The sequence below is a fragment of the Palaemon carinicauda genome, chromosome 40 (assembly GCF_036898095.1).
Source record: "Palaemon carinicauda isolate YSFRI2023 chromosome 40, ASM3689809v2, whole genome shotgun sequence".
In the NCBI taxonomy this organism is placed as follows: Eukaryota; Metazoa; Arthropoda; class Malacostraca; order Decapoda; family Palaemonidae; genus Palaemon; species Palaemon carinicauda.
In genome coordinates, this window is record NC_090764.1 from 66,575,046 (window position 1) to 66,589,472 (window position 14,427).

The window sequence follows — 14,427 nt, forward strand, 5'->3', positions numbered from 1 at the left end:
GAGAAAGTGGCCGCGAACAGAGGCTGGAAGTTGGAGATGCGGGCAAAACACCAATCACAGGCTAGAAAACAAAACTTGAGTTCTGATTCGTCATCTATCAGCGCTTGAACCAATCACAACCCGTCTTATATGATGCATAGGTTACCAACTCAAAGTACAAGATACCCCGCGTATACTGTACGTACAGTATTAATAATAATAAAAATAAATAATAATAATAATACAGTAATAATAATAATAATAATGATAATAATAATAACAATAATAATTTTATTAACAACAACAACAATAATAATAATAATAACAATAATAATAATAGCTTTACGTATGCTATTTTATTCTTTTGTAGGATGTGTCTCTCTCTCTCTCTCTATCTCTCTCTCTCTCTCTCTCTCGTACGCTTATTCGAAATGTGATTTTTGCAACAAAGAATATTATTGGATGCAGTACTACGTACGTATACATACAAAAGATTCATGGAAAAGAAGCACATCCATTACATTTGTAGTACAGTAGTAGTCAACAGCACCCTTACACCATTCTAATATGGTATGACTGCATCTGATTTGCGTTTCATGTTCAATTTAATTTTACTACGTACTGTATACAGTACTGAATTATCGTATGATCACATTCTCTTTTCGTGTTTTATTTCTTTCTGTGCTGAATTATATATCATATGTAATGCAATGAACAATCAGTAAGAGCAGATATTACTAATTACAATATTAATGGAATTACAGGTAACGAAATATCGTATTTGGGGGTCTTCAGCTTTCGCGGTATTTTCGAAATTTCCGGAAAATCCGCGATATGTATATATATATATATATATATATATATATATATATATATATATATATATATATATATATATATATATATATATATATATATATATATATGGGTTATGGAAAAAAACCGCGAAGGTCGAACCGCGAAGTAGCGAGGGCTCACTGTAGGTGATTTTCGCCCTTAACTGTTTCAAGGATAACGTTGAACCAGATGTCTCTCCCCTGGAAAGCTGACCTCCCTTAAAATATGAAGTTCTACGAAGATAGATCTCAAAGAGTTGTTGTTGATGGGCACCATAGTGAGTATAGGAATGTGATATCCAGTGTTCCACAGGGTAGTGTTCTTGGCCCATTACTTTTCATACTATATACACATGACATGTGGTTTGGCCTAGAAAATAAGCTTGTTGCATATGCAGATGATGCTACTCTCTTTGCATCAATTCCATCCCCTGAATGTAGATCTGGGGTTGGTGAATCCCTTAATAGAGATTTAGCTAAAATTAGTGCATGGTGCAAATTATGGGGTATGAAGTTGAATCCTAACAAAACTCAAAGTATGATTGTAAGTAGGTCAAGGACGGTGGCTCCTCAACATCCGGATCTCAGTATTGATAATGTTTCTTCAAATTTGTATGACTCTTTCAAAATTTTAGGCGTGATTCTTGACAGCAAATTTACTTTTGAGAAACATATAAGGTCTGTGTCTTCTTCAATTGCACAAAAAATTGGCTTATTGAGAAAGTCTTTTAAGATATTCGGTGATCAATCTATTCTGAAGAAGTGTTTTAATTCTTTTATTCTACCTTGTTTTGAGTATTGTTCTCCGGTCTGGTCTTCAGCTGCTGATTCTCATCTTAATTTGTTGGACAGAAACTTACAGTCTATTAAATTTCTTATTCCTGATCTAGATATTAATCTCTGGCACCGTCGATCAATTAGTTCATTATGCATGTTGCATAAGATTTTTCATAACTGTGACCATCCTTTACATTCAGATCTCCCTGGACAATTCTATCCTGTTCGTAATACTAGGCAGGCAGTTAATTCTAATAGCCAGGCCTTCTCCATCATAAGACTCAATACTACGCAGTACTCTAGAAGTTTTATTCCAGCTGTTACCAAGTTGTGGAATGATCTTCCTAATCGGGTTGTTGAATCAGTAGAACTTCAAAAGTTCAAAGTTGGAGCAAATGCTTTTTTGTTGACCAGACGGACATGAGTCTTTTTATAGTTTATATATGACATTTTTGTTGTTGACGTTGTTAATAGTTTATATATGATATATCTCTTTTGACATTACTTTTTTTAGAATGATTTATTGTTAATTTGTTTTCTTCAGTTTTTTATTTCCTTATTTCCTTTCCTCACTGGGCTATTTTTCCCTATTGGATCCCCTGGGCTTATAGCATCTTGCTTTTCCAATTAGGGTTGTAGCTTGGATAGTAATAATAATAATAATAATAGACCTTTAGGCATTCCACTGGGCAGAGGGATGCTTCTTCCTTCAGAGGGCAGATTCTCCAGGGACCCCATCTCTTAGTGGGCAGCTCGTTCTTGGCGAGAAACGTCGGGTCCGGAAAGAGGTTCAGTTCTCCACTGTCTGTGAACTGAATGTGGCCATCATCCCTCGAGAGGGCCACTATTTCGCTAACTCTGGCTCCTGAGGCTAGTGCAAATAAGAATATCACCTTTTGAGTCAAGTCTTTCAGCAAGCAATCTTCATTGTTCAGGGTTGATGCTAAGTGAAAAACCTTATCCAATGACCATGAAATGGGCTTTGGAGGAGCTGCGGGCCGAAGTTTAGCGCAGGCTTTAGGAATCTTGTTGAAGATTTCATTGGAAAAGTCTACCTGGAAGGCGTAAAGCATTGGTCTAGCTAGGGCAGATTTACATGTAGTAATCGTATTGGCTGCTAAACCCTGTTCATGAAGATAGATGAAGAAGGACAAACAGAAATCCGTAGAAATCTCCTTAGGTTTCTTCGCCTTGACAAAGGCCACCAATTTCTTCCAGGACACCTCATATTATCTTCTTGTTGACTTTGACTTGTATTCTTCTAAGAAGTTAATACTGTCTCTAGAAATCCAAAACTGTTTCTTGACCCCTAAGGTGAGAAAATCATGAGATGAAGGTTCTGGGTTTTCTCTGATGAAGCTGAGACAGTCAATTTCTGCACTTGCTGAGTCAGATCTGGGTCCGGCAACGGGATCAGCTTCAGGCGTAGTTCCGTTACAAGAGGGAACCAGACGCTGTTGGGCCACTTGTGGGCCACTATTGCTCCTGTCCCTCGAAAGGATCTCAGTTTGTCGAGGACTTTCAGCAGAAGGTTGGTTGGAGGGAATTGGTAGATCTTGGACCATCTGTTCCAATCTATGGACATTGCATCCATTGCTTCCGCTAGAGGATCCTCGTACGGGGCTACGTACCGTGGTAGCTTCTTGTTGTCGCTCGTTGCGAAGGGGTCTATCTGCAGTCCTGGGACTTTGCATAATATGAAAGAGAATGATCTTGCGTCTAGGGACCATTCTGACTCTATCGGGTTGATCCTGGATAGAGCGTCCGCTGTCACATTGCGGAACCCTTGAAGGTGGACTGCTGACAAGTGCCATCTCTTCTTCTCCACTAGACGGAGGATGGCCAGTATAACTTGGTTTATGTGAGGCGATCTCGAGCCCCGTCGGTTTAGGCATCTCATTATGACTTCGCTGTCTAGAACCAGACGGATGTGGATTGAGCAGCGGAGTTTCAGTTTCTTCAGAGAGAGAAAAACTGCCATGGCTTCCAGAAAATTGATGTGGAAGGTTTTGAAGAGGGGGAGACCAGGTTCCTTGGACTTTCCGATGATAAGAGTGACCTCCCCACCCTTCTTTTGAGGCATCCGTATGAACGGTGACTGACGGTGGAGGTGGTTGTAAGGGTACCTTGTTCCTTAGGTTCTTGGCCTCCGACCATGGCTTGAGTAGTGATCGCAGACGATTTGGTATCGGTCTTTGTAGATCTCTTCGAGCGTTTGATGCGTATTTTCTCCAGACTCCTGATGCATCTTTTAATTGTGCTCTCAATACTGGATCTGTCACTGAGGCGAACTGGAGGGACCCCAACACTCTCTCCTGTTGCCTTCTTGATATCCTGGCAGATTGAAGGAGTCTTTAGACAGATCCTGCTATCTCTTTCCTCTTCTTTGAGGGAATGGAAAGGCAGAGTGACTGCAAGTCCCAGTGGATGCCCAGCCACTGAAACTTTTGAGCTAGAGATAGTCGAGATTTTTCCAAGTTGATCTTGAATCCTAAGTGTTCCAGGAACCGAATCACTTCCTTGGAGGCTTGCATGCACTCTTCCTCGGATGCTGCCCACACCAGCCAGTCGTCCAGATAGGCTACCACCTGGTTTCCCTTTAGGCGTAGTTGATGAATGACTGCATTCGCAAGCTTGGTGAATACCCTTGGAGCTATGTTCAGACCGAAGGGCATGGCTCTGAAAACGTACTTTCTTTAATGAAGTTTGAATCCTAGGTAGGGGGAAACTTGACAGCTGATTGGAACGTGCCAGTACGCATCCGTCATGTCTATGGAGACTGTGTATGCCCGTTTGGGCAAAAGGGTCCTGATGGGTTGAAGCGTCAGCATTTTGAACTTGTAGTTCACTATGAACTTGTTGAGTGGTGATAAATCCAGAATGACTCTGAGCTTTTCCGAGTCCTTCTTCGGAACACAAAATAGCCTTCCTTGGAATCTGATGGACTTCGCCTTCCTTATTACTCTTTTGTTCAAGAGTTCCTGAACATATTCTTCCAGTATGGGGGTTGAGTGTTGGAAGAATTGAGGGAAGTTTGGTGGAGTTGAGCTCCAACTCCACCCTAGTACGTTCTTGATTAGGCTGTGGGCCCAAGGATTGAAGGTCCAACGATCCCGGAAGAGGAAAAGTCTCCCTCCTACTGGTAGCATCTCACTTTGAGTGCTGGTTGGAGGATTTACCTCCTTGGCCACGTCCACCTTTGTTGCTCCTACCTCTGAAGGGGCGTCTAAAGGATCCTCGAAAGGAGCCTCAATACTTCGGCCTAAAGGTTGTTGACTGCCTTTCGAAAAATGGGGTGAACACAGGCGATTGGGTCGCCAGCATTTGGGGCACCAGTTGGAAGGTGGTGGGTGGTTGTGCCACCGACTGGGGCACCGTGGCCACGGGAAGCTGTTGCTGTTGTCTCGGCCGAGAGGGCACTCTTGGTCGTTTCGACTTATTCTTCGGCTGGGGACCCTCTTCAGCTGAAGATTTTCTTTTAGAGGACAAGCCCCATTTAGAGAGAAGATTTCTGTTCTCTGTTGCGGCTTTGTCCACGACCTCTTTGACCACTTCGCTTGGGAAGAGGTCTTTTCCCCAGATGTTGGAAGCTATTAGCTTCCTTGGTTAGTGTCTCACCGCAGCCGAGGCGAACACGAACTCTCTGCAAGCCCTTCGGGCTTTAATAAAGTTGTACAGGTCCTTGGTGAATGTCACCAAATGAGATTTGGCGAAGACCATGTACATGTCTGGGGTATCCAGGATGCTTGCCATAGTCTCTAGACCAGTCTGCAGAGACATGGAAGCAGCAAGACGTTCTTTTGTCTCCTGTTCCCTGCGCAGGAGAAAGTCTGACAACTTCGGGAGGTCTTCGCCAAACTGTCGTCCGGCAATATCTGCCTCCAGCTTCCCGACTGTGAAGGTTTTGTGGACATCCTTCCAGTCTGCATCGTCTGTTGGAAAGGCGAGGGAGAAGGGTCTACACTCTTCAGTGTAGGGCAAGGTTTCCCTGCCTCAACTGCTTTTAAGGCTGCCTTAAGCCCTTTGTCCATAAAGGGAAAGGCACGTTTGGGGTCAGCAATGAAGGACAGGTGCTTCTTGCTGAGAGCCGGCACCTTGGAGCTAGTAAAGGCCCTCTCCTTCAAGGTGGTTGTATATAAGGCCTGGCCCTTAGAGAGTTCAAGGACGATGGTCTCCTTTGGCTCTGTTTCCTCTTTGGATGCAGGTTCCGTCTTTAGACGGACATAGCAATCCGGATAGGCCCCTTTGCTGGGCCAAAACTCAATTTCCTCTACTGGAACAGTGCCCAGTTTCTCTGAGAGGAAGATCTTCCCCCCCGACATAGGCATATGCTCTGCGTACCTCAAGGGGTTGACGTCAGAGAAGGCGGGGAGATCCTTGACGTTTAGCTTCTTCGGGGCTAAACGTGTTGCAACCAGCTGATGCATTTCCGTCCGAAGAGAAGCTTCTTTCTCGGACAATTTCTTATGAATGTCCTGCACCATAGACAACAGCGAGTGCAACGTACTCGTGATGGAATCTAACTGGAGTGCAGTGGAAGAAGTCGAAGGCACCGGCTCAGTCACCGTGGCTGATGATACCAAAATCGTTTCGGTTTTCTTGACTTCAGCCTCAGGGGGTACGTCATCCACCTGATCCAGTTCCTCCACTAGGAGATTGTTCTCGGTCTCCTCCGAGACAACTGACATGTTGTCCTCCAATTGGATGCTCTCCAAGGCATCCGATACTTCAGATTCTACCGGAATCTGGACAAGGGGAATCTCAGGTTGAGCCTGGGGAATAACCACATCTGAAGATGCTCTAGGGAAAAGACAAGCCCTCATCCTCTCATTAGGAAGGTATGGGCCAGAGGTGTTCTTCTGGAAGCCCCTGACCCATTTTTGCAGCGTCTCCCTTGCTGCATCCCTTGACTCAGTAGACTTTTGGTCATCAAAAGCCTCTTTCACCAATTTTTCACAAACGGTACATACCTGTGGGTCCCAGTACTTGAGAGCCCCCTTGGTGACTGCACAGCGAGCATGGGCCCTGCACATGCCATGGCCGTAGAAGTTCTTACTACGGACCCTGCAAAAGTTGTTCCCGCACTCGGGATGCTCCTCCTGTAAAGAAAGAAAAGCATATAAGTATTCGATGCAATTCTCAGATTTCAGCATACATATTATTAGTAATATTAGCCTGGATAGGGTAAGCTAAAGATAGGAAAGACACCTACATGTGTTTCCTGTCCAGCCCATTGCTATGACCTCCTCCGATACTGAACACTAAATTCTTAACGAATTTTAGAAGAAGATGATATCCTTTGATATAGAGTGTCTTCTTAACACAATCTTCTAGGTTCAATATTGGGGATTAAAAACAATGATGGTTAATAACCATTAATTAGTATAGAGAATCGCTCATATATGTGATGGTCTCACAATAGGCTGCCCATGAAGCACCTTGTAGGTTGGAAAAAACTTTTGGGCTACAGCACTGACTGTCAGTAGCATGCCGCCAGTCCTGCCGAGCCTGCTGGCACATGCCGGGCTAGCCAGCATATGCCGGTCTATTCTGGGCTATTGAAGGCAGTTACTGTCTTCAAAGTAATGGGCGGCAGGCCGCCGGCAGCGGCATTGCCAGCCGGCAGCCGAGGATCCTTCCATCAAGTAGGACCCGGCGGCAAATGTCCAGGTTATGGGTGGACAGCTGCCGGCCGGCAACTCAGTAGCCGGTCCCAGTATGTCTATTGTCGTTGGGTCGTCGATCAGCAACACCCACGGTAAGCGGCGGCAGAGCAACTGCCGGCCGGCAGACAATTGACATGGCCCAGTAAAATGAAAGGCAGAGAAAAAGAGAGGATGGAGGAGGGCAAAGGCTCAGCCTTGCCGGCCTACATCCAGAATGAGGGTTCAAGTGGAAGGGGGAATTGTATTCGGGCTTCCACCCAACCATATCCCATCCAAATGGGCTATGGAAAGCAGTCCAAAGGAGGACTGAAGAACACTCTAAAGAATACGAGGGTACCTGCCGGCAGCCGGCTCGGCTGGCGGCAGACAGGGAACCTCAGGCCAGTTCTACAAATAATCCTTAGGGTCAAATGTAGAATGACGGCTAGGGAGGGTGATGGCTCATCCAACACGAAAGAGACAGAGGGGAGGGGGTAGATGTCCTATAAGTAAGGTAATGCCCGAAGGCACCACCCAACTTAAAGGATTCTGATCTCATGGAGTAACCTCTGGTAGGAGAAATCATTTCCCCAGGTTGGGTGGGTCAAGTGAGAGAGCGGCACACAGGACACAATCTCACAAGAGAACAGAATCTCGTACCAGAGACCTTAGGCAGTGAAGAAGTCATTTCTTCGGTCTAAGATCTACCAGCACAGGCTGTCTGCTAGACCAAGGAAGGAGCGATTGTCATACAAAACCCTCCACGTATGGACTAGGGAGGTCTAGCCTCCTGTAAAGGCAGCTTAACCTGACATGGGAAATCATTTCACCAAGACAGTTAGATGTCTAACACAAACTATTACTCTGATGTCCCGTTCTAAACTCAAAACCGACTCAGTGGTTAGGAGAAAGAAAGCAAAATGCCTCGGTAAAACTTTGCCAGAACTCAGTTCACAGCAAAGTAAACTGAGGATAGCCTATGCTAATCAGAGGGAAGGGGGATTGCTCTTAAATCTCCTAGGAGATAGTATCGACTTAAAAGGTATAGGAGGTGTCAGTCTCCCCTTAAAAGGCAATACAAGAGCAATGGGGACATGTATGAAAGTATACTAAAGCCCCTAGGCTAGTAGCCTAGGAGCATTGAGAATCGATCACCGAAACTCTCTTGTATACACTCTTGGAAGAGGAAAATTTAAAACAGTAATATCTTAAATGTGTAAATGTTGCCTGAGCTTCAATAAAACTTTACCAGGAAGGTTATATCATGCATGAAGTGTGAAGGTGCCTAGGCTGGGAAGCCTAGGACTCGTGAGGCTCGATCATAAATAGCCAAATCCACAACAACAATGACATAATATAAGAATCCCTAGCTAAAATTTCTAAATAGCTAAAGTTATTAAAGCAAATAATGCCGGGAAAAGGTCGTTCTGGCTAACTAAATGTATAGAAAGAACGACCGCATCGATGACGCCATCCGGCTGGCAACAGATCTTGTTACGTTAATCACGATCTCAACCTAAAAGCAAAACTGGCAAGAGCTTACATTTTCACAATTCAAAGATATTACTTAACTTTCCAAAAGCTGATGAGGATGGTGAAGACATCATAGTGACAAATAACTCTAAAATAGCGAGAGATAACACGGGATAACACTGGTCAACGAAGCTAGGCCTACAAGAGAAAGTATGGCTTGGTGGCGCCGCGCGGTGGCGATTTGGCGCACTATTTACAGTACGGTAGGAGCGTCGCCTCTTTAACGACTCTCCTTTATTCTTGCCACTTTTCCCCTCGAAGCAAAAGTGCTATTAGGGGTGTAGATAGCTATGAGATGTGTCCAGAATACGTCTTCTGATATTACACGATGTCCCTTTTTAAAATTTTAAGGGATATTTGCTCCAGGAGTTAGAATTCTGGATATCTTTGGTAAATTCTCTGGGATATATCACTGTAGTCGAATATACCTAGGAAGCTACTAATGAAGGAACTTTCCTCATGGCGACATGGCCTGAGCCCAAAAAACCCTGATACTAAAAGAAACTTAAAATAAGATACATAATGATGGCAAACAAATATTAAAAAAGAAAAACCGTGAGATTGTGAAAACGTCTGTTCACTGTCGAGAGGTATAAATTATGAGGAACAAGAGGTGAGGATGCGGTTATGAGAGCCGGGGCTCTTACATGGCCGACCCCCAGAGGAGAGGATAAGTAAACAATTTTTTTTTTTGTTTAATATCAAAAGCTCATAATTTCTATGTATTAGAAATGTGACCTAGAGGTAAAATTAAAGAAATCAACTTGAACAGAAAAAAGATAAAACAACTAATGACTCTCACATGCTTGTACTACACCTTCACAATTTGAAGGTCCTGTCAGACACTAGTGAGTATAGAAAAGGGAAAAACATTGCCTTTGTTTTAGATTTTGCAAATTGACAGTGCAATGCTGGACACTTTTCAGACAGCAAGGATAAGAATCTTCTCTGTTGGTGAAACTTACAAAAAAAAAACATACTGATTCACGAGTTGTCATATTAGAAATAAATAAATAAACTCTCTCTCTCTCTCTCTCTCTCTCTCTCTCTCTCTCTCTCTCTCTCTCTCTCTCATATATATATAAATAAAAATATATATATATATATATATATATATATCCATCCAAAGCTCTTAAAACTTATATTCTTATATTGAAGGTTTGGGTATTAGCCAGTTGTCATCTTAGAAATAATAACTCGAAGAGAACTTACCTCATCTTCTTCTTCCTTCCTCGATTCTCTGCTTGGTGTTGGAAACACACGTTTGGTGTAACTTACTCGTATGATTCCGTTCTGACGAATAGGGGGAAGAACGCCTTTTGTTTTCTCTTCTTTTCGTACTTCCTTACTCTTACGGCCAGAAGAGCATTTACGTTGGTGTTTTTTAACAGTGCTTTCAACTTTTTCTGTTTTACTTTTACCAGCCTAAGAATATACAAATGTATTATCAATAAATCATGAATGGAATTTCCAAAAATCAAGTACAGTACCTGCACTATTAATTCAAAAGACAGGTACTGTACATTATATGCAGCGTGAATTCAATTCCCCCAAAAATATAACTTCTTACTTTACATCCATAAAAAAACTTTGAACAATCAAGATAGTAAAAAGGAGTAGAAATATACCTCCCTCCTTATCTACAAATTCATCTATAAATGGTCAACCCTTTGGTACCAATTTAGGAAATTATACACAGACAATGCCTTATAAACAGCAATAGAATTAGTAAAAATAATTTCAAAGTTACCTAAAACACCCACACTTCCAGAGACTAGGATTACTTTACTAAGCTATACATTTCCCCCAGAACCCAAGGAATGTTTCTTACCTCCTCCAAGACTTTGGTTATAAAGGCAAGGAAAGTTATCTTTTAGATTTCTTACTCAAATGAAAAAATGTGGTAAGTAGAGTTAATCTATAAGGAGCTTTCTTAGAGTTACCCTAGCAAATAATTGTTAACAGATAATAAACGGATTTTGAGCGAAGTGAAAAATCTATTTTTGAGTGAGATAGCCATGTCATCCTGATGAAGGTTCCTGTAAGTAGCTTCCTAGGGTATATTCAACTACAGTGATATTCCCAGAGAATTTATCATTAGGTCTCCAGAGTTCTAACTAATGGCGCGAATATCCTTAAAATTTCTCCTAAGGATATCGCATAAACCAGGGGACGTATATGACACATAGCAATCTTCACCCCGAATAGCGTTTTCGCTTCGAGGGGGAAAGTGTCAAATTTTGAAAGGGAGCCGATATCAAGGTAACCCTTCCCGCGTTACTACTTTGAGTATCCAGATGGCGCTGTACATCGCCGTCATGTTTATTCCTTGTAGCGTTGAGCAAGGTGCTACAGATATAGAAGTTTTGGGAGGGATCCTGCCAAAGGCCTTTTCTATGAAAAAGGAGGGCGGGTCCATCAGGGTGACATGGCTATCTCACCCAAAAATGGATTTTTCGCTTCGCTCAAAACCCATTTTTTGGGCTCACGCCATGTCGTCCTGATGGAAGGTTACCAGAGCATTATTTAGAAAGTACTGTATCTGTGGATTTTCCAAATGTGCCTTAACCTCAGGACGATTATTCCTTGGTCATCCAGACCATAGACATATGATGTTACCATTATACGTCATTACTACTAATCATAAACCATGTTAGTGCTTCCTGCCCCCTGCAGGGAAGAGTCATACTAGACTTGGGAAAGAGTCTCGAGGTTTGCATATACCATATGAACAAACATAGCATCAAAAGCATGCAGGTCTTGCTGCATGCATAGCCAGGTAAAGTTTGTACTCGTAACAGAACAAATGTATTAATCATATTTCGTTCACATACACATATGCAGATTATTAAAGGAAAATAATACTCTAGCATATCTTTATTGAGATGAATTTTGGGCTGAAATAAGACGCAAATACATATCAAGTATTTATTGGTAATAAATAACCAGCAAATCAACATACATAACATAATGATAACATAATGGTAATAAATACAATAAGAAACATGTATTACAATCAAGACCAGAAAATGTTTATTTCACCTGAAAGGGAAAAATTTTGTTAAGGCCACAAAAACTGAAAATTTATTAAATTTTCTAATATGCATTTCTGTGATTTTGATTGTCTCTTCACACTGTGTAAGAACACACGGCACAAGTTTTGTCTCTGTGTTTTTTCACCTTTAAAAACTAGAACAGTCCATAGTGCCACCTTAGTGACACTATCTTAAAGTATTGCACTGTGAAGTGTCAACACCTTCACCCATACTTTGACAGTCCCAATCAATTCACTGTTCCTCGCAGCACTAGACAACAGGACACTTGCACTTGTTTCACGTAGTGTTTAAAGAACACTCTGGAAGACTTCCATCCAGTGTATGAGCGAAGTCGCTCAAAGTCCATGTATTGGAAGAAGTTTAATGACGAAGCAATTTTTCTCGGATCATGACCTGCAGGTGTACTGATAGGATCCGCTCTGCGAATGAAATAGGTGATCTTCGCCCTTAGTTGTCTTAGGGATAGATTTGACCCCGAGGTTTCTCCTTTAAAGAGCTGTCCTCCCTGAAGTCTGAAGTTCTACGAAGATAGACCTTTAGACACTCTACTGTACACAGCGAGACATCTTCCTTCAGAGGGCAGATTTTCCAGGGACCCCACCTTTTGGTAGGTATCTCGTTCTAATCGAGAAATGCTGGGTCAGGAAAGAGATTCAGTTCTCCCGCTTCTGTGAACTGAATATGGCCCTCATCTCTGGAAAGGGCCACTATTTCACTAACTCTGGCCCCCGAGGCTAGGGCAAACAAGAATATAACTTCCTGGGTTAAGTCTTTCAGAGAGCAATCCTCATTGTTCACTGTTGAAGCAAAGTGTAGGACCTTATCCAGGGACCATGAATTGGGCTTTGGAGGGGCTGCAGGCCTAAGCCTAGCGCAAGCCTTAGGGATCTTGTTGAAGATTTCGTTTGACAAGTATACTTGGAAGGCGTATAGCGGAGGTCTAGTCAAGGCTGATTTATGATTTACGCGTTGTTATCGTATTGGCTGCTAAACCTTGTTTATGAAAATGGATAAAGAAGGATAAACAGAAGTCTGTTGAGATTTTTTTTGGTCCTTTTGCCTTGACGAAAGCAACCCACTTCTTCCAAGACGACTCATATTGTCCTCTAGTAGACTTAAGACTTATATTCTTCTAAGAAGTCTATACTGTCTCTCGAGATCCCAAACCTTTTCTTTACTGCTAAGGAGAGAAAATCATGAGATGAAGGTTTTGGGTTTTCTGTGATGAAGCGAAGACAGTCGACTTCTGTACTTGTTCAGTCAGTACTGGGTCCGGCAGAGGGACCATCCTCAGCTTCAGTTCCAATACCAGAGGGAACCAGTTACTCTTCGGCCACTTGGGAGCCACTAGGGCTGCCATTCCCTGAAAGGATCTCAGCTTGTTGAGGACCTTCATTAAGAGGTAAGGTTGGAGGGAACAGGTAAATCCAGTTCCATCTGTTCCAGTCGAGGGACATGGCGTCCACCGCTTCCGCTAGAGGGTCCTCGTATGGGGCCACGTAACGAGGTAGTTTCTTGTTGTCGCTCGTCGCAAAGAGGTCGATCTGCAGTTCTGGGACTTGACGTAAGATGAAGGAGAATGATCCTGCGTCTAGGGACCACTCTGACTCTATTGGCGTGAGCCTGGATAGAGTGTCCGCTGTCACATTGCGGAACCCTTGAAGGTGAACTGCTGATAAATGTCATCTCTTCTTTCCCACTAGGTGGAAGATGGCCAACATCACTTGGTCAATTTAGGGTGATCTCGAACCTTGACGATTCAAACATCTCACTATCACCTCGCTGTCTAAGATCAGTCCTATGTGGACTGAATGTCGAGGGGACAGTTTCTTCAGCGTGAGACCAAGTCCCTTGGACTTTCCGTTGGTGAGAGTGATCTCCCCAACCTTCCTTTGATGCGTCCGTATGGATGATGACTGAAGGTAGAGGTGGTTGCAAGGGCACAGACCTCTTCAGGTTCTTGGCCTTCGACCATGGCTTGAGAAGTGATCGTAGTAGAGTCGGTATCGGTCTCCTTAGATCTCTTCGAGCGTTTGATGCGTATCTCCTCCAGACCCCTGATGCATCTTTTAGTTGTGCTCTTAGCACCGGGTCTGTCACTGATGCAAACTGAAGAGAACTCAGTACTCTCTCCTGTTGGCGTCTTGATATCCTGTCGGATTTCAGTAGTCTCTTGACAGATCCCACTATCTCTCTCCTCTTCCCTGGGGGAATGGAGAGACGGTGTGACTTTAAGTTCCAATGAATTCCTAGCCATTGAAACTCCTGAACTGGAGATAATCGAGACTTCTTGACGTTGATCTTGAATCCCAGATGTTCCAGGAATTGGATCACTTTCTTGGATGCTTGCATGCACTCCGTGCTCGGATGCTGCCCACACCAGCCAGTCGTCCAGGTAGGCTACTACCTGGACACCTTCTAGGCATAGTTGTTGAACGACTGCATCTGCAAGCTTTGTAAAAATACTTGGGGCTATGTTTAGTCCGAAGGTCAAGGCTCTGAAGACGTATTTCTTCTTCTATAGCCTGAATCCTAGATAGGAGGAGAGTGGGTGATTGGTTGGAATATGCCAATAGGCATCTGCCATGTTTATCGACACTG

General features: G+C 43.2%; 1 protein-coding gene across 1 annotated transcript in view; it reads right to left on the reverse strand.

Annotated features, from left to right (window-relative positions):
* Positions 1-14,427, reverse strand: part of LOC137631838 (dynein axonemal assembly factor 4-like) — a 132,467-nt gene that overhangs the window by 68,855 nt on the left and 49,185 nt on the right. Inside the window, exon 6 of the mRNA XM_068363845.1 lies at positions 9,983-10,195. Coding sequence (XP_068219946.1) covers positions 9,983-10,195 — 213 coding nt within the window. The remainder of the gene's footprint in view (positions 1-9,982; positions 10,196-14,427) is intronic.